The sequence below is a fragment of the Mixophyes fleayi genome, chromosome 4, assembly GCF_038048845.1.
Source record: "Mixophyes fleayi isolate aMixFle1 chromosome 4, aMixFle1.hap1, whole genome shotgun sequence".
NCBI lineage: Eukaryota > Metazoa > Chordata > Amphibia > Anura > Limnodynastidae > Mixophyes > Mixophyes fleayi.
Window position 1 is genome coordinate 153,810,876 of NC_134405.1, and position 18,464 is coordinate 153,829,339.

The 18,464-nt window shown below is 43.0% G+C and overlaps 1 protein-coding gene across 2 annotated transcripts in view; it reads right to left on the reverse strand.

Annotated features, from left to right (window-relative positions):
- NUDT5 (nudix hydrolase 5) overlaps positions 1-18,464 on the reverse strand; it is a 29,484-nt gene that overhangs the window by 2,996 nt on the left and 8,024 nt on the right. For both annotated transcript variants that reach the window (XM_075208647.1, XM_075208646.1), the window contains exons 4-6: positions 12,599-12,651; positions 11,160-11,267; positions 10,679-10,774 (exon numbers count right to left, since the gene is read on the reverse strand). In XM_075208647.1, the coding sequence (XP_075064748.1) occupies positions 10,679-10,774; positions 11,160-11,267; positions 12,599-12,651 (257 nt within the window). The remainder of the gene's footprint in view (positions 1-10,678; positions 10,775-11,159; positions 11,268-12,598; positions 12,652-18,464) is intronic.

The window sequence follows — 18,464 nt, forward strand, 5'->3', positions numbered from 1 at the left end:
AAAAAGGACAATGGATTGTATAAGTAAGTGAATAGCTGCCAAATCTTAAAAACTTTGAAAAAACAAACAAAACAAACTTAAAGTCAAGATTTTAACACTTTTAATTGAAGCCACCCTTTATATTGTGTTTCTGTCACATGGAATTTATACCAATTTTCTAATGCAATATCTTTAAATAAATGGATTTACACTTTTCCAAACTTACCCACCATTCAAAGCATTAATTGAAATATTAGGCGAGACAGGACCCCATTTTAGTCAAAGAGGAATGCATTACATTTACTACCTAGAAGCTATTTTATTTAAATGTTTTGATAAACAGAGTCATTGCATTACCCCAAAATCGCAGTAAGAAGTACTAAATACATATCATCTGAAAATGTCCAATTGAAAAGAATACAGACCAAGAAATCTATGTATATCACAATTCCAAAATAAGGTCCAGGTGTAAAGATCATATGTTAGCCATACTAGTAACTCATCAATCAGGTAAAATAAGCAATTATACAAATTGATAAATTCATTTCCTTTAAGTACTCCACCATTTCGAGGTTAAACGTCCTGGTTTCCTCTTTAGTTTCTCCTTCTACACTAACAAATGACTCCTTCACAAACTAATCCATAGATTCACATGAAGAAAGTTCTTGTATACTATCCAAATCTATACCCATCTGAGACCCAGCGGATTTGAAAAGTGGAGATGTTTCCTATAGCAACCAATCAGATTCTAGTTATTTTGCAAAATGTACTAAAATGATAACACAAATCTGATTGGTCTATAGGCAACATCTTCACTTTCCAAACTTGCCGGAAAATCGCAGCTTGATACATTTATCCCCTGGTCTTATTAACCCCTTGACATATTCATATTGTTCAGGGAGTTGCAATGAATTTTATGTTAGAGGAATGCAGTCCACACCTAAAGCCTCTTTATAATCAACAGGTAAATGCTTATCACATGTTCCATAAATGCAAGCAAGCTGCAATCAAACTCATCACTTTCCATTAAAGTGATGACCTGGAAGGGATATCCTCCATTGGGTCAAGTTACTTGAGAACGCAACAGCATGCATTGTTTGAAATTCCTCTGTTAAACAGAGTACCAAGTTACCCGCAATAACTACCTATTGGTAGTAAAGAACTGTCCAGGGAGTCACCCCTGTCCCGGTGGGCATTCCCATAGGGAGAGACAACGGGACCTTCCAGATCTTTCCTGGAAATCATAAGTAAGCCCACATACGCAACTAAATAAAAAAACAAACCTCACTACTCTCACTCACTCTGCCTTACTCAGCTTTGAAGACACAGGATAAAATAAATAAATAGAGCCAATGAAGGAAAGAGTCACACTATACACCTTACAACGGTATGCGCTTTCATTCCTGTTGTCACGCAGCTGACCAAGATCAACCCATTCATTAGGACTGCCATAGTGAAGGAAATTGGTGCAGTATAATATTTGATACCTTATGGGCAGATTACCTAGTCACCAAATTGAAATGTTACTATAATGCTAGTATTGAAATTAGTTTTGGCGACTGTACCATGCTTGAGACGGTGTTGCAAATGTGTGATTAACACCTTGAATAGAATGCCATTTAAATATACAGGCAGTAATTCATTCTGTACTCTACTATAAACAAGAACTCCACTAAGGAGAAAGCACACCTGATACATTTGTGTCTTCAGCCTATAGTGAAATAAGAGGATTTATGTACTTACGTTAAATCCGTTTCTCTGATTCCGTCTGGGGGACACTGCTTACCATGGGTTGTGGAGGGGAGCTTGGGAGTTGGCACCTAACTAGTTAATTTTAGTACTGCTGGCAAACCCCTCCACTCTACAATCCCCCTGCCTCTTCCTGTCCAGTTAGTTTTAACAAGCCCAAAGATAAAAAGGGCAGTCACACAAGAGCACACAGAAGAAAAACAGAAGGGAGGGATCGCAGTGTCCCCCAGACGGAATCAGAGAAACGGATTTAACGTAAGTACATAAATCCTCTTTTCTCTTTCATCCGGTCTGGGGGACACGGCTTACCATGGGGACGTTCTAAAGCAGCCCCTAAGGGTGGGACTACTCTGAAAGCCCTGCTCGTAAGGCACTACGAGCGAAATTTGCATCCGCAGAGGCAAATATATTAAACTGTTAAAGGTGTGGACAGAGGACCAGGTGGCTGCCCGAAACTGATAATGAACTGATCCCACCGAAAATCTGAGAAGGGACTGATGGTGGATCCAAATGGGAATATGGAGATACGCGTCCTTTATATCTATGGCCGCTATGAACTGATCTTTCTCTAGGCCGTTTATCATTGACCTTAGAGATTCCATCCGAAACTTGTCCACCCTTAAGTGAACATTGAGGCCCTTTAGGTTTAGGATAGGGCGAAAAGGAGCCGTCCGACTTGGAGACTAGGAATAGGTTGGAATAAAACTCTGTTCCTATCTGGCAATCTGGAACCTTGCAGATGACCTTCTGAGCTAGAAGAGAAGCTACACAATCCTGTATAGCCTGTCTTTTTAATGGATCTCGGGAAAGAGGGGCCTGGAAGTAACGGCGTGGAGCCGGTCCTTGGAAAGGTCTATTTTGTACCCCTCTGAAATAATTTCCCGAATCCAAGGATCTTGGGAGGACGCTGCCCACTGTTCGTAAAAACAGAGACAGACGTCCCCCCACAGGCGCCCCCTGCAACACATGGTGGTCGTCAGGACGCAGGCTTCTCCTGAGATTTAGGGGCCTGGCGTTTGGATGCAAACGAGGATCTCCCTCTGGTAGAGGAGCCTCTGGAATTGGATTGCCTGCCTCTAAAGGGCTGTCCTCTATGGGGAGAGGCCCCACGAAAGGGCTGACGAAAGGAGCTATTCCTTGGGGTGCGGCTCCTGTTAGCATAAACTGGCAAGAACGTGCTCTTGCCCCCCGTGGCCTGGGAAATAAGGATATCTAATTCCGGGCCGAACAAACCGGCAGCCGAGAAGGGGATAATTTCAACGGACCTTTTCGATTCCGCATCACCTTCCCAGGATTTCAACCAAAGCGTCCTTCTGGCTGAAATGGAGGCCGCCTGAATGGAAGAGGAGACTGCCGCTGAGTTATGGGCTGCTTCATAAATATACCCCGAAGCCTCCTTTAAGTGTAAGGCTAGGGGAAGAAATTCGGAGTCCTGTAAGGCCTCATCTAGCTGGTCTGCCCATGCCTCCATGGCTCTAGCCACCCAGGCCGAGGCAAATGTGGGTCTAAAAGTAGAACCCGCAGCCGCAAATATGGATTTGAGCTGGGATTCAACCTTGCGGTCATTGGCGTCCGGAAGGGACACTGAACCCGGGGCTGGGAGCAAAGTATGTTTTGCCAAGCAAGCAATAGGAATGTCCACCTTGGGAATACTTTTCCAGCGAACCACTTCTTCCTGTAAGGGATACAGGGAAGAGAACCTCTTGGGGATAGAAAATCTTTTATCGGGATGTTTCCATGCCCCTTCAGCGATATCTCTAAGTTCCGCGGAAGGGGGAAAACGGCTGGCCTTCTTCTTGGCCTTTTTAAAGAGACTTCTGTCTCTGGGGGTTACATCTTCCGGTTCCGGGAGATCCAACGCCTGTCTTACCGCTAAAACCAAATCGTTTACAAATTGGCCCCTAGACACTTCTCCCTGCTCTGAGGAATGACCTTGGTCAGTGTCCGAATAAATTTCCCCTTCTTTCTCAGACTCCTCCTCAGAATCTGAGAGGGTCAATAGGGGATTAACATATCTAGGCCTCTCTTTTAGCAGGCGGGGTACTAGAGGGGTCAAGTAGCTGGTTAAGCTTATTCAGCCCTCTGATAAAAGCTGTAGACCATGCCGGTTCTGTAGCAACCAGGGCTGGGTCAGTCTGTAATGAGGATGGTCCCGGCAAACTCAAAGCACTAGAACCTGAGGAAGCCGGGAGGTCTAACTGCGTATTAGCATTACTAGTCACCGAAGTTGCCACAGTAGTCAGCAACTGGTTAGACTGAAGGACCATTTGAGCTAAAGAGCTAACCGACTGTGTAAGGGAGGTTACCCAGGCCGGTTCCACCGACGGTGGGACTGAAAACTGCTGTGTCTGTGCAGTGGAAGCCTCTGCTTCACATGTCATGCAGAGCGCCAACGGGTCCCTCTGGGCACATAGTAATGTAACATTACATTTAGAACATGTGAAATATTTTGGCATAGGGCCCTTTCCCTTATCTGTCATATTTATAAAGGAAGGCACACCAAGCACACAGACTAAACAAAAATCTAGCTGAATATACAGATAGATAATAGAGAGAGAGAGAGGGAGAGAAAAATACGTAATGAACAGAGTAATACCAAGTAATCAACTGATATATTTCTAAAAGTTGTACTTGCAAATAGTAAACACCAAAAATATCTATGGCTAGCAGGAAGCTATAGTGTAAACCTGCTAGCCCAGTATTACAACATCAGATATGTGTGTAATTAAAGGTGATACTTAGCCCAAGGGCCACCAAGGGGAGAAGATCTGACAGCAGTCTGTGTTTTCTCCTCAGCTCTGTTCCTCTTCCCGGGCTTGTGCTGGCGCCAAAAGACCTGGGAAAGACCATCTCTCTCTCTGTAAGGAGAGGGGGAACTCTATGTATTAGCTCCCCCTTCCTATAGTTCTTTTCCATGTTCTTCTCCTCAAAAAACTCCAAAAGAACTTGCATAATTGTGGCAGAGTGGTGGAGACCTCTAGGACAGAGGTCTCCGCAGCAGAAGGTCTCCGACGCCCCCCTCCTATGTCTGAGGGGGGAATCTGGTTTTGCCCCCTTCTCCTCGGCGCTGCAGCCGAAATCCAAGATGGCCACCGCCATTTCATTATCCGATAACCGGCGCTCTATGCCTGTAATGGCAGCGCCGGTTATCGGGGAGGCTATAGGAGTGCAGCGGTCCATGAGACCGCTTGTCACTCCCTTCAATCAGGCACTTTGTACTTCAGTCCCTGTCAGTGAGAACCGCTGGCTCTCAGCTGACAGGGGAATGCCTGCGCTGCCAAGCTGTGAGTGTGTTCTCTATAGTAGAACACACTCCAGCACTGCCGCCTGAAAAAAAAAAGTAAAAAATAAAAGAAAAAAGAAAATTTCTTAACATTAAACTAAGCACTAAACAAAAAGGCTGCCCAACTCCAGGGCACCTAAAAAAAACTGACAGGAAGAGGCAGGGGGATTGTAAAGGGGAGGGGTTTGCCAGCAGTACTAAAATTAACTAGTTAGGTGCCAACTCCCAAGCTCCCCTCCACAACCCATGGTAAGCAGTGTCCCCCAGACCGGATGAAAGAGAAATGGGAGAATTACACTTCCTAGTTTATATATTATGCAGCATGGGGAAGCTAACAGGCTAAAGAATAAAAAGCCCAAATTCCTGATATCAGTGTGATAAAGGGACCCGATACAGACATACCCTGTATTTGCTGTGGGGAAGGACATTTCAAACTATATACCTGGAGGCGGCCTCTCAACCTGTCAATCATGAAGAATGCACCAGTCACACAATAGACATGCTGATTAGACACCACTATATTTAAAGACGGTCCAGCCCATGCCTGATATTTGTTGCCATTCATCCCTGAAGAAGCCCTGTTAGGTTGAAACGCGTTGGTTACAACTTATACTTCAACTACGTTTATTTCCATCACAGCCACTTATAGTACGGACTTTACTGCACTGGCCGGCGAGAGCAAGTACGGCTCACTTCCGCATTATACATGCGCACCGGACATGCCAGCCAGCCGGGAACTTCAATCGACAGCTGTTAGGAGAAGATGGCACTGCCATCTTTAGCAGGAAAGGAATTTGAAGACCGCAATACCCGGGGAATCTACTGAATCAATGGTCCCAGACCACCGATCAGAGCCGTAACTTAGAATTCTAACTCCTGGGGCGAGAAAGACAAATGTTGCCCCTCTAAGCACTCAATTTTATCCAAATGAACCTAAAATATTCCTAAATTGCACCCCCCTTAAGTGTTGCGCCCTTGGCGATCGCCCCTGTCGCACAGCCCTAGTTACGTCCCTGCCACCGGTAATCGCCATATCTTACCTGGTTGTTATCCATGTTCTGGTTTTATTCAGAAATTAATTTCATTTACTGGATTAACAGTTGTGCAAATTTGCGTTGTTTGAGAACAAACTGTAAGCTCCGGTCTTATTTCAGATTAACATTTTGGACTCTCTTCCTATCACGACTAATTGATGAGCTTGAGGAATATTATCCACATATTTGTTTGTTTTCCTGTACTTAGTACGGCATATTCATCGTTTGTGTGTAACAAGATCAACTGCTTTGCTGGATTGGCTTAATACATGCTGTGTATTGGTTTGTTTTTATTATTTCAGTGATGACTATTGTATATGCATATTTTATGTATTTACTGCATGTTTTTGTTTATAAAGCCTTTTCATAATTGCTTCAACTCTCGCATTCCTTCATTGCGCCAGGGACTCATATTTTTCCATATTCTCTAAATGCAGTTTAATCTACTTCGATAGGCTTTTAGGAAGAATAAGAAACATTTACCTTCAAACTTTACACAATGCTGCTCTTGTTATTACATATATGTCTGGGTCTTTGTTGTAGTCATATGACTTACACTTTATAACAAACTAGTATGGAGGTGGCCAGTAACTAAGAAAGGATTTGTGTACCAATAGGAGCCCATGCGCATGGATTCATTTTTTTTTATATTGGAGTTGTGACAGATTACTAAACTTCCATGAACAGAATATTCCTTTTGTCAAAACAACAAGTTCAGTTTGGTCCTTCTATTAAAGAAATAGACTACTCCTGCTGATAAAAACAGTGTTGTACCTCCTTGCGGACCTCTAGAGACTCTCGTCATCTCTGCTCCCTAATAAAGCTGTATGATCTCTATGACTCTTGGCGGGTCTTGAACTCTTCTGCTCGTGCATACACACATTTCTCCGTCCCCCACAACGTCCATACACGCATTGACATGATTTTCACAGATAAATCTTCTACCTCCTCCCTGCGCTCTTCAGATATAATCCCAGTTATCTGGTCAGATCACGCTGCGGTCTCTCTTAATGTCGATATCCTTCCCGCAGTCCGCCCTCATCGATCCTGGCGCATGCATGACACCCTTGTCACCAAACCGGAAAACTTACAGAAAGTGTCTCAGTCAATCGAGGAATTCAAGAACTTCAACTCCTCCCCGGATATCTCGCACTCTGTTATATGGGAGGCACATAAAGCCACTATCCGAGGCCTCTTAATTAGCATGTCATCAGCCCAGAAAAAAGTTCACTTAGCTCGGATTCAAGGTTTCGAATCTGAACTTCTCTCCCTCACCAAGAAGCATCAACGCTACCCAAAACGCAAAACTTATCTCAGAATCCTAGCTGTAAAAGCTCAGTTACAGCAACTCTTGTCCACTAAAGCAGCCAATACCCTGAAATGGCTCCGCCAAAGATTCTACGAGAAAGGAAATAAAGCTGACGCCCTCTTGGCCCGTAGTTTACGTACTAAACGGACTCGCAACAGAATTATTCATATTCTAGACGCCTCCTCCTGTAAGCAATTTGATCCACAAAAAATAGCTAACCGGTTCCAGGAATTTTACTCCAAACTGTACGACCTTCAATCTGACGCTCCCCCCCCTAGAGACCTCAGATTTCGCATTAAAACGTTCTTAAATACTTGTGGTCTACCAGCGCTAAGCGTATCCCAGTCTACCTTACTTAGTCAAGATATATCTGCGGACGAATTGAAACTTACGGTCAAATCTCTGAGAAATACCTCCGCCCCGGGCCCGGATGGTCTCACGGCCATATATTACAAAAAGTTGCTCCCTGTCCTTTCACCCATGCTCCTAGATCTTTTTAACTCGATCCTCAAGGGCCAAAAGTTTGACAGCGCCACCACCAGAGCCAATATAGTGGTGATCCCGAAGGAGGGTAAGGATCCTAGCCTGTGTGCAAGTTATCGCCCAATATCATTACTAAATACTGATTTGAAACTCTTCGCTAAGATTTTGGCAAACCGCTTGGCCGGTGTGATCCCCTGCTTGGTCCACCCTGACCAGGTGGGTTTCATTCCCAACCGCCAGGCAGCCGATAACACAAGGAAAGTCATCAACTTAATCCATGCTTCAAATAAACTCAAAACCCCGGCTCTGGTGCTCGCGCTTGACGCTGAAAAAGCCTTTGACCGGGTTTCATGGCCTTTCATGCGCGAGGTTCTCAAAGCATCAAACATTCAAGGTCCCTTCCTCAATGGAATTGCCTCTCTCTACTTCAACCCCTCAGCAACGGTCCTGGCTAACGGATGTGCTTCTGCGGCTTTCTCAATTCGGAATGGTACCAGACAGGGATGCCCCCTCTCTCCCCTCCTCTTTGCCCTGATGATGGAACCTCTGGCCTCCAGGATTCGCCTCAACCCTAATATATCCGGCATTTCCACAGGTTTAAGATCGGCAAAACTAGCCCTGTATGCAGACGACGTCCTTCTAACTCTTACAAACCCTCATGTCTCTGTCCCGTCTGTTTTTGCTGAAATTAACGAGTACGGTCTCCTTTCAAACTTTAAAATCAACTCCGATAAGACTGAAGCCTTAGCCCTTAATCTCCAACCGAACACCCAAACTCACTTACAAGACACCTTTAAATTTCACTGGCAACCCCATAACATTAAATACCTAGGTGTCAATCTCACCAAAACATATGATCGTCTATTTTTGGCCAACTTTCCCCCACTAGTAGCCGCCCTGAAGCGCGATCTTAAGTCCTGGTCCCCAAGGTATATTTCTTGGATTGGTAGAGTGGCTTCAGTTAAGATGAATATTTTACCAAGGATTCTTTACCTTTTCCAGACTCTCCCTGTACGCGTCCCATCACTCTTTCTGAAAGATCTCCAGGCAAGTATCTCACAATTTATATGGTCCGGCCGTCGTCCTAGAGTTCGTCTCAAAGTTCTCTTTCGTCACGCCCGGAATGGTGGTTTGGGGCTACCATGCCTCCATAAATACTACCTGGCATCACACCTCACCCAAGCCGTTCTTTCTCATTCTCCCCCCCAAACTAGGCTTTGGGTCGACACAGAGGCTGACCTCCTCCAGATGCTATCTCCCAGCATTTTGTTCTGGTTAGACCCTAAGGACCTTCCTCCCCTGCACTCCCTCCCCCCTACAGTTCGCTTCTCTATTGAAATTTGGAGATATAGCACCCGCACTTTTAAACTCTTGTCTAACCCCAAGCGGATGTTCCCTCTTTGGCATAACTCCTCTTTCCCTCCAGGGGTCAACCCAAAATCTTTCTCCCAATGGACAAAACAGAATATTTTGTTTCTTTCCGATATTGTCCCAATGGGTTTTTTTCCGACCTTTGCTGATCTTCGTAAGCGTTTCCATCTCTCGTCCTCCGTGTTTTACCAATATCTTCAAATTCGTCACTTTTTCTCCTCCTTAATAGACCCTCGTGCTCCTCACAATCGCTCCCCCCTAGAAACCTTCTGTAAAAACAAAACGTCTTCTAAAGGTTTGATATCTACCTTCTATTCTCTACTAATGAATCATAATCTGCCTGACAAGGAGACTCATGAGCTTCGCTGGGAGGTGGAGATGGCCGAGTCTCTGGATCCTGAGGAATGGACTGAGATACGCGAGGCAGTCGCCAAATCCTCCATCTGTACTACCGTTAAAGAAAACTCCTACAAACTATTATTCCGGTGGTATTTAGTCCCTTCCAGACTGAAAACAATCTATCCGGCATCTTCGGACCTCTGCTGGCGCAACTGTGGCCAGCGTGGCTCCCTGTCCCACATCTGGTGGAGCTGCCCAAAAATTATCCCCTTCTGGAAAGCGGTAGCTGACCTTATTTATAAAGTGTCAAATCTAAGATCTCCATTCCATCTTTCATACTTTCTCCTCCCTCGACTACCCCCCGACACCCACAAAACTATGTGGTCACTCCCGGGCCATATCCTGACCGCAGCCAGATGCTTAATAGCCAAGAAATGGAAACAATCAGAGAGCCCTTCTGTTTTGGAACTAATTCAAAGTGTTTGGCAAATACACAATCTAGAGCACATGACTAGTGTAGCTAATGATCGCCCTTACAAATTTCTCTCCACATGGCACAGGTGGCAAGATTACTTCTCTGCTACACCTTCCCCTTCTTAAAAAATGAAAATAATGTTTCCTTGGTAATTGTCTGAGCTAAGTCTTGCTAGGTTCTGCCTCCCCTTTCTCCTTCTTCTTTGCTTTTCCCCTTACTAACATTCCTTCCTTCCCCCCCCTCCCAAACTGCCTCCCCCCTATGTTTCTCTTCCTCTATTTCCTCTCCCTCTCCCCCTCATGGTACTACGGATATCTCATAACCATATCTCTTGACTCTCGTTTATTTGCATTTTACTAATCCTGCGGACCATTACGTTTGTGGTAGTTCCGAGTTCTATGCCTCACCTGTTTTGCAAACTATTGTTGTTAATATTGTTATGAATTTTTTTTTTTTTGAGCATACCAAATACTGTACCATTTATACTTGACAAAAATCTGAATAAAAATATATTTCAAAAAAAAAAAAAACAGTGTTGTAATATCAGCAAGGGAAAACAAATAACCAGTTAAGGTCTGTAAAACATAATACTTTGTACAAACAACATTTAAAAACACATTATTGGTGACCTGACCACAAACAGCAACTCAACCCACCAGGGGAGCATTCCATGACTTCTCCTTTGTACCCAGTTTCCTCCTCCAGTTCCCGAAGTGCTGCTTGTTCTACAGTCTCATTGTCATCAATAAGACCTGGCAGGAGGAATCCAATTACACATACATACAAATGGGGAAAAAAAGAAGAAGAAAAAAAAAAAAAAAACACATCAAAATTAAAAACAGTCACCTACAAGCCTCAAAAGTAACACAAAAACAATACTTTGCAAAATATTGGTGAACGTGTTTAGAAAGATGAGCAAATCAGGAAACGACCAATAACAGGTTAGTTTTTCTACTGAAGAAAAAGATTACTTTAAATTAAATCGTTAGTTGTGTCATATCATATTAACACTATTGAACATAGGCGTCCTAAACCAGGGTACAAAGTCTTATCTATGACAAAGTATTATATAGCCATAATTCATACATTGTAAATAAGGAAAAGGAAGCAAAAACAAACTACTTTACCAAGACTGACCTGCAGGAAATTCCAGACAGTAGCAACCCAAAGGAGGTCGAAACTGTTTAATGAGCACCATACATTCATAATGGAGTGTTCTCTGCAATACTGATATAATTGCTACACCTATCGAATAACAAAAAAAGAAATATCCATATTATTCTCTCTCAAACGTAGCAAGTACGACACTGCTGAAAGCAAACAAAGGTTGATCGAGCCAATCCAGACAAATGCTTAGTTTTTGCCTCACAGTCTAGATCCAGCAAGACAGCGCCTTACCTGTCTGGTAAGTAACTGCGGCCTCCCTGTGACAGACACCACACATATTAACCTCATACACAAGTGCAGTCTGCATAACATACACTAGTACTACCAGCTATAATACTAAATAATCAAAAAACAGACATGCCTGCCTGTATGTTTTGTGCACTCTCTCTCTGCCTATACTCCCAATGTCTAGTTACCAGATCAACCATGTAAAATCAGACACGCATAATGACACACTAATTGACTGCACCGCAGTTAGTTTACATGCCTGCAGTTTTTTGTTTTTATGTAAGCAAATTGCAGTTCACTGAAACAGCATGTATAACTGATGCGTGTCTGAAATTACATGGCTAATCAGATAGCTATGTTTAAAGGGCACTGTTCACCCCATGTCAGCTGAATGTACTGTGACCCCATGTCTGAGCGAAAAGAATGCAATACTAACATGCACACATTGAGACAGATAGTCACAAACAGCCAAAACAACTATATTAATACAGGAGGAGAGAGATTACATGTTCAGTAACACACACTTATGGTTACATACAGAGTAACGAACATTCACACACACACACAGTGACACAAGTTTATACCCACCAACAGCGACTTATAGAAGCATAAAAATATTAAAATAGAGGCACAGATATAAATGCTTGCATGCATATATACACCATACTTGCCAATCTTTAGGATCTCACCTCTGGGAGATCCCAGTGAGGAGACCCTGCTGCTGACTGCGGGGTGTGTGGCTGAGGTGATCACATCATTAAGCCCCGCCCCCCGTTGCTCAAATTCCACGATTCGCTTCGCAGGAGAATACAGCCGGGAGCAGGGCTAGGATGACAAGATTCACAAGTGGGCAGATGTAGGAGTGAATACTGCTCATCTGGGAGTCCAGGAGAACTCCTGCAAATTCAGAAGTCTGCCGGTCACACACACGCAAAAACTCAGCATTATAAACCTACAAAGAAATAGACACTAGGCACACATGAACAAAGCTGTCACTTGTGCTCACACGCTATATGAAACACACACTTGCAAAGACACACAGATAGATACAGACCAAGTTCAGTTTCTCATTAGAAAAAAACTGGGTCCATTTTGCGAATATACTTGGAAGAAGAAAAAAATTACTTTGTATGTAACAAAAACTAAAATCACTTAAAAAAAAACAAAAAACAGCTGCTCACCATCTGCTGCACTGCCTTCTCTTCGTGTTGTACGTTTCACAGTTTCCCATGTTCTGGTGGATGGATTACAAAAAAAAAAATAAAAAAAAAAAATGCTAAGCATAAAGGATTAAGAAAACACAAACAAAAAGTAGAAAAACATCCTTATCAGATATCAGAAAACTTTCAAAATGTATACAAATAGCATCAGCAAGATGTAATATGTTTAAGTGTTTTTTTTTTCTTTGATCTATTCGTATTTGTGACACATACATGTACTGATATTGTTATTATCATTTCTTTCATCAACCAGATTCCTGTAGGACACCCCTTCTATTGATAAAAACCAGCATAATATGGGATAAAGATAGCGGTCACCATGCTGCTATTAAAACTCATTGTGATTATTTATTAGAAAATGCTGCAATTGTATCCATTAGGCAAACTGATAGCTTACAAAAATGGCACTAGTTATAGCAAAAAAATAAAAAAATAAAAAAGAAGCCTACTTAGACTTGGCTAGATAATTTGTATATGACAATGCACCAGTCATAATTTAAATAAAAAAAATAAAAGCAAAGGTCAATTGCAAGGAAACTTGAGAGTGATCATTGTAATCCCACATCAACTATTGCAAGTACTTCCTTACTGGTCTTCCCAAAATCAGACTTGAACCCCAACAATCGATTTTACACACAGCGTATAGATTGATTTTCCTTGCAAACTCCCTCTGCTGAGCCACTCTGTCAGTCTCTTCATCGGTTGCCTGTTTTTCAACAAATATAATATAAAATTCATCTACTAACATACAAGGCCATCAACAAAATTGCACTAACATACATCTCCTCACTTGTGTCAAAATAGCTCCCTACTCGACACCTCCCATCTGTACAAGATTTGCGTTTCTCTTCCACCCTCATCACATCCTCCTATTCTCGGTTACAGGACTTTATTCAGGCTGCACCTACTTTGTGGAATTTACTCCCTTGCACCACAAGACTTTTCTCTAGTCTTCAAACCTTGAAGTGCTCTCTGAAAACCCACCTCTTCAGACAAGCTTAGGATATTCCTCAACCAACATCTTAATCTCCCTAGGTTACCCTATTATCACTCTCTACACAGCGAACACAAGACAACAATTGCTGTGTGACTGATTACACAGCCCACTCAATATTTTTTACCTTTGCATTCTAGCTGAACCAATGTGATTATTTATGAATTATCAGGGAATAAAAATGTATAAATGACGTTATTTATCCAATGTATATTTTACAATGTAATATTTTTATTGAATTTTTCCAAAGGTATATGGGGTACTGAAAAAAAAAGGGAAGGGGGGAAAGGAAGTACAGACATGGGGAAAAACACATGGGAATCCCCACGCAGGGGGAAGGAGGATCACTAAGTTAAGATAAGGCACATAATATTAACAGTATACAATTTAACATAGAGAAATGTTGCAGGGCATGTCAAACTACATTTTGGCATTTTGGAGGCTTCTCCACCATGGATAGACTAACAGCAGATGCGGGCTGATCGGCTGGCCGGGGGGATTCTATAAGAGCCGCTGGAGAGTGGTCTGATGGGAAACCAGAAATATCCTGAGGAGACCCAGGGCCACCTAAACCACTTCATGATGGGAGCTGATGCAGATGAGGCGTAGGGCGTGTCTGTTGTTTCTAGGGATGTGCACCGGCGACTTTTGAGGTCTCGTGTTTTGTGTTTTGGATCCGGATTTTCGTTATTTTTGGGGTTCGGATTTGTCTCGCAAAACACTTGACGAAAGGTCTCGGTTCGGATTTAAGGTTTTGGATTCGGATTTTTTTTGAAAAAAACATAAAAAGTTTAAAAATCAAGTTTTTGGGCTTATTTTCACTCCTAGGCTATTATTAACCTCAATAACATTCAATAACAATCATTTCCACTAATTTACAGTGTATTCTGAACACCTCACAATATAGTTATTAGTCCAAAACGTTGCAACAAGGTATCTTTCTGGACTGCGTAGAGGAGTGGGTCACCACAATATATATTAAAAACCCTGAACTTTTATGAATCGCACCAATAAATGTACCTGGACTGCGTAGAGGAGTGGGTCACCACAATATATATAATAAGAAAACCATCAACTTGTTTGATTCGCACCAATAAATGTACCTGGACTGCGTAGAGGAGTGGGTCACCACAATATATTAAAAACCCTGAACTTTTATGAATCGCACCAATAAATGTACCTGGACTGCGTAGAGGAGTGGGTCACCACAATATATATAATAAGAAAACCATCAACTTGTTTGATTCGCACCAATAAATGTACCTGGACTGCCTAGAGGAGTGGGTCACCACAATATATATTAAAAACCCTGAACTTTTATGAATCGCACCAATAAATGTACCTGGACTGCGTAGAGGAGTGGGTCACCACAATATATTAAAAACCCTGAACTTTTATGAATCGCACCAATAAATGTACCTGGACTGCGTAGAGGAGTGGGTCACCACAATATATATAATAAGAAAACCATCAACTTCTTTGATTCGCACCAATAAATGTACCTGGACTGCGTAGAGGAGTGGGTCACCACAATATATTAAAAACCCTGAACTTTTATGAATCGCACCAATAAATGTACCTGGACTGCCTAGAGGAGTGGGTCACCACAATATATATTAAAAACCCTGAACTTTTATGATTCGCACCAATAAACGTACCTGGACTGCCTAGAGGAGTGGGTCACCACAATATATATTAAAAACCCTGAACTTTTATGAATCGCACCAATAAATGTACCTGGACTGCGTAGAGGAGTGGGTCACCACAATATATTAAAAACCCTGAACTTTTATGAATCGCACCAATAAATGTACCTGGACTGCGTGGAGGAGTGGGTCACCACAATATATATAATAAGAAAACCATCAACTTCTTTGATTCGCACCAATAAATGTACCTGGACTGCGTAGAGGAGTGGGTCACCACAATATATTAAAAACCCTGAACTTTTATGAATCGCACCAATAAATGTACCTGGACTGCCTAGAGGAGTGGGTCACCACAATATATATTAAAAACCCTGAACTTTTATGATTCGCACCAATAAATGTACCTGGACTGCGTAGAGGAGTGGGTCACCACAATATATATTAAAAACCCTGAACTTTTATGAATCGCACCAATAAATGTACCTGGACTGCGTAGAGGAGTGGGTCACCACAATATATATTAAAAACCCTGAACTTTTATGAATCGCACCAATAAATGTACCTGGACTGCGTAGAGGAGTGGGTCACCACAATATATTAAAAACCCTGAACTTTTATGAATCGCACCAATAAATGTACCTGGACTGCCTAGAGGAGTGGGCACTGGGCACCACAATAAAATATATAAAAAACCTTCAACAGGTCTGCATTACACTACACATACGGCTGCTCCTCCATCCTCTCCATCATATACATGTTGGAGTTTTAGCGTGTGACAACCTCTTGTTTTTGATAATGTCAGTGCATTTTGAATATTTTTCAATTTGCCCCACACCACTGAATGTACTTTATCTATGATACGCATCTATCTATCTTGACTGCGTAGTGTGGTGGCCCCGGTACACAATTTGGTACCGAGGCCACAATATAATTAAAAAATTGGGCATCAACTGTCACCCTTGTTTAATATCTGATACACCTAAATATGGACTGCACAGTGGAGTGGCCCCGGTAGTAAATTTGGTGCCGGGGCCACAATACCTCCTCCAACTTCCAAGTGTAGTGTTTATAAAGACAGACAGCTTCAAAGTGTTATTAGTTGGCTTTCTTAACCCTAAAATTGTCCCTGTTGCAAATATTCGTGCAATGGACAGTTACTTTTTTATTGAAAGACTCAAGCTTTCAAGTGTAGTGTTTATAAAATATAAACAACAATACTGTAGTTTTAGAGCACGTCAATACCTCTTGTTTTAAATTATGACACGGCATTTTACTTTTGGTTTAATTTCTTGAATTTTTTAAAATTTGGTTTTACTTTTTGAACATGGCAAACGACTGTTGATTGGTCATATAATGCCAAAAAAAAAGTTCCAAGATGGAATTGTCCTTGGGCCCTCACACCCACCCTTATGTTGTTGAAATAGGACATGCACACTTTAACAAACCAATCATTTCAGCGACAGGGCCTACCAAACAACTTTGGCTGAAATGATTGGTTTGTTTGGGCCCCCACACCAAAAAAGCTATTCATCTCTCCCTGTACAGACTAAACAGGCTCTACTGAGGCAAGATGTCGTCCTCATCCTCAACCTCTGATTCCTCTCCCCCTACAGTGTGTACTTCCTCCTCATCACACATTATCAATTCGTCCCCGCTGGACTCCACAACCACAGGTCCCTCTGTAGTATCTGGAGGGCAGTGCTGTACTTCATTGAGGAATTGATTATTCATTTTTATAAACATCATTTTTTCAACGTTGTGAGGAAGCAACCTCCTTCGCCGCTCACTGACCAGGTTCCCCGCTGCACTAAAAACTCTTTCCGAGTACACACTGGAGGGGGGACAACTCAGGTAAAATAGAGCCAGTTTGTACAGGGGCTTCCAAACTGCCTTTTTTTCCTGCCAGTAACAATATGGACTGTCTGACATGTCTACTTGGATGGTGTCAGCAAAGTAATCATCCACAATTTTTTCTATTGTGACAGCATCCAATGCAGCGAGAGTAGACATGTCTGCAATGGTTGGCAGGTCCTTCAGTCCGGACCAGATGTTATCAGCATCCCCCGCCAGTGCCTCTTTTGGGAAAACTGAGCTTTTTCCTCGCAGCCATAGATGTGGAAGAAAATGAGGGTGGAGCTGTTGGCATGTCACGGTCCTCTTCAGAGGACAATCTCCTGACCAGCAGGTCTTTGCACCGCTGTAGACTTGTGTCCGCCGGAAACAGAGACACAACATACGCTTTAAACCGAGGATCGAGCACGGTGGCCAGAATGTATTCCTCTGACTTTAAAAGAGTGACCACCCTCGGATCCTGGCAAAGCGTACGAAGGGCTACATCCACAAGAGCTACATGCTTGGTGTAATCGCAATGGCTTACCAGCTCCTCCCTCACTTTCTCCAGCTGCTTCTGCAACAGCCTGATCAGGGGAATGACCTGACTCAAGCTGGCAGTGTCGGAACTGACTTCTCGTGTGGCAAGTTCAAATGGCTGCAGAACCTTGCACAACACGGAAATCAGTCTCCACTGCGCTTGACTGAGGCGCATCCCCACTCCTTTGCCTATGTCGTAGGTGGCTGTGTAGGCCTGAATGGCCTTTTGCTGCTCCTCCATCCTCTGCAGCATATAGAGGGTGGAGTTCCAGCGCGTCACAACCTCTTGTTTGAGGTGATGGCAGGGCAGGTTCATGCTTTTTTGATGTGCCTCTAGTCTGCGGTAGGCACTGGCTGAATGCCGAAAGTGTCCAGCAATTTTGCGCGCCACCGCAAGCATCTCCTGCACACCCCTGTCACTCTTGAGGTAATGCTGCACCACCAAATTAATGGTGTGGGCAAAACATGGGACGTGCTGGAAATTGCCCATATTTAATGCCCGCACAATGTTACTGGCATTGTCTGACACCACAAATCCCCATGAGAGTCTAAGTGGGGTAAGCCACTGGGAGATAATTTCCCTCATTTTCTCTAATATGTTGTCAGCGTTGTGCCTCTTATTAAAGCCTGTAATACACAATGTTGCCTGCCTTTGCATGAGCAGCCATTTTGTAGATGCTGCTACTGATGCAGCTGTTGCTGTTGCTGCGGAAGGGGATGCATCTACCCAGTGGGCTGTCACAGTCATATAGTCCTTCGTTTGCCCAGAACCACTTGTCCACATGTCCGTGGTTAAGTGGACAGTGGGTACAAC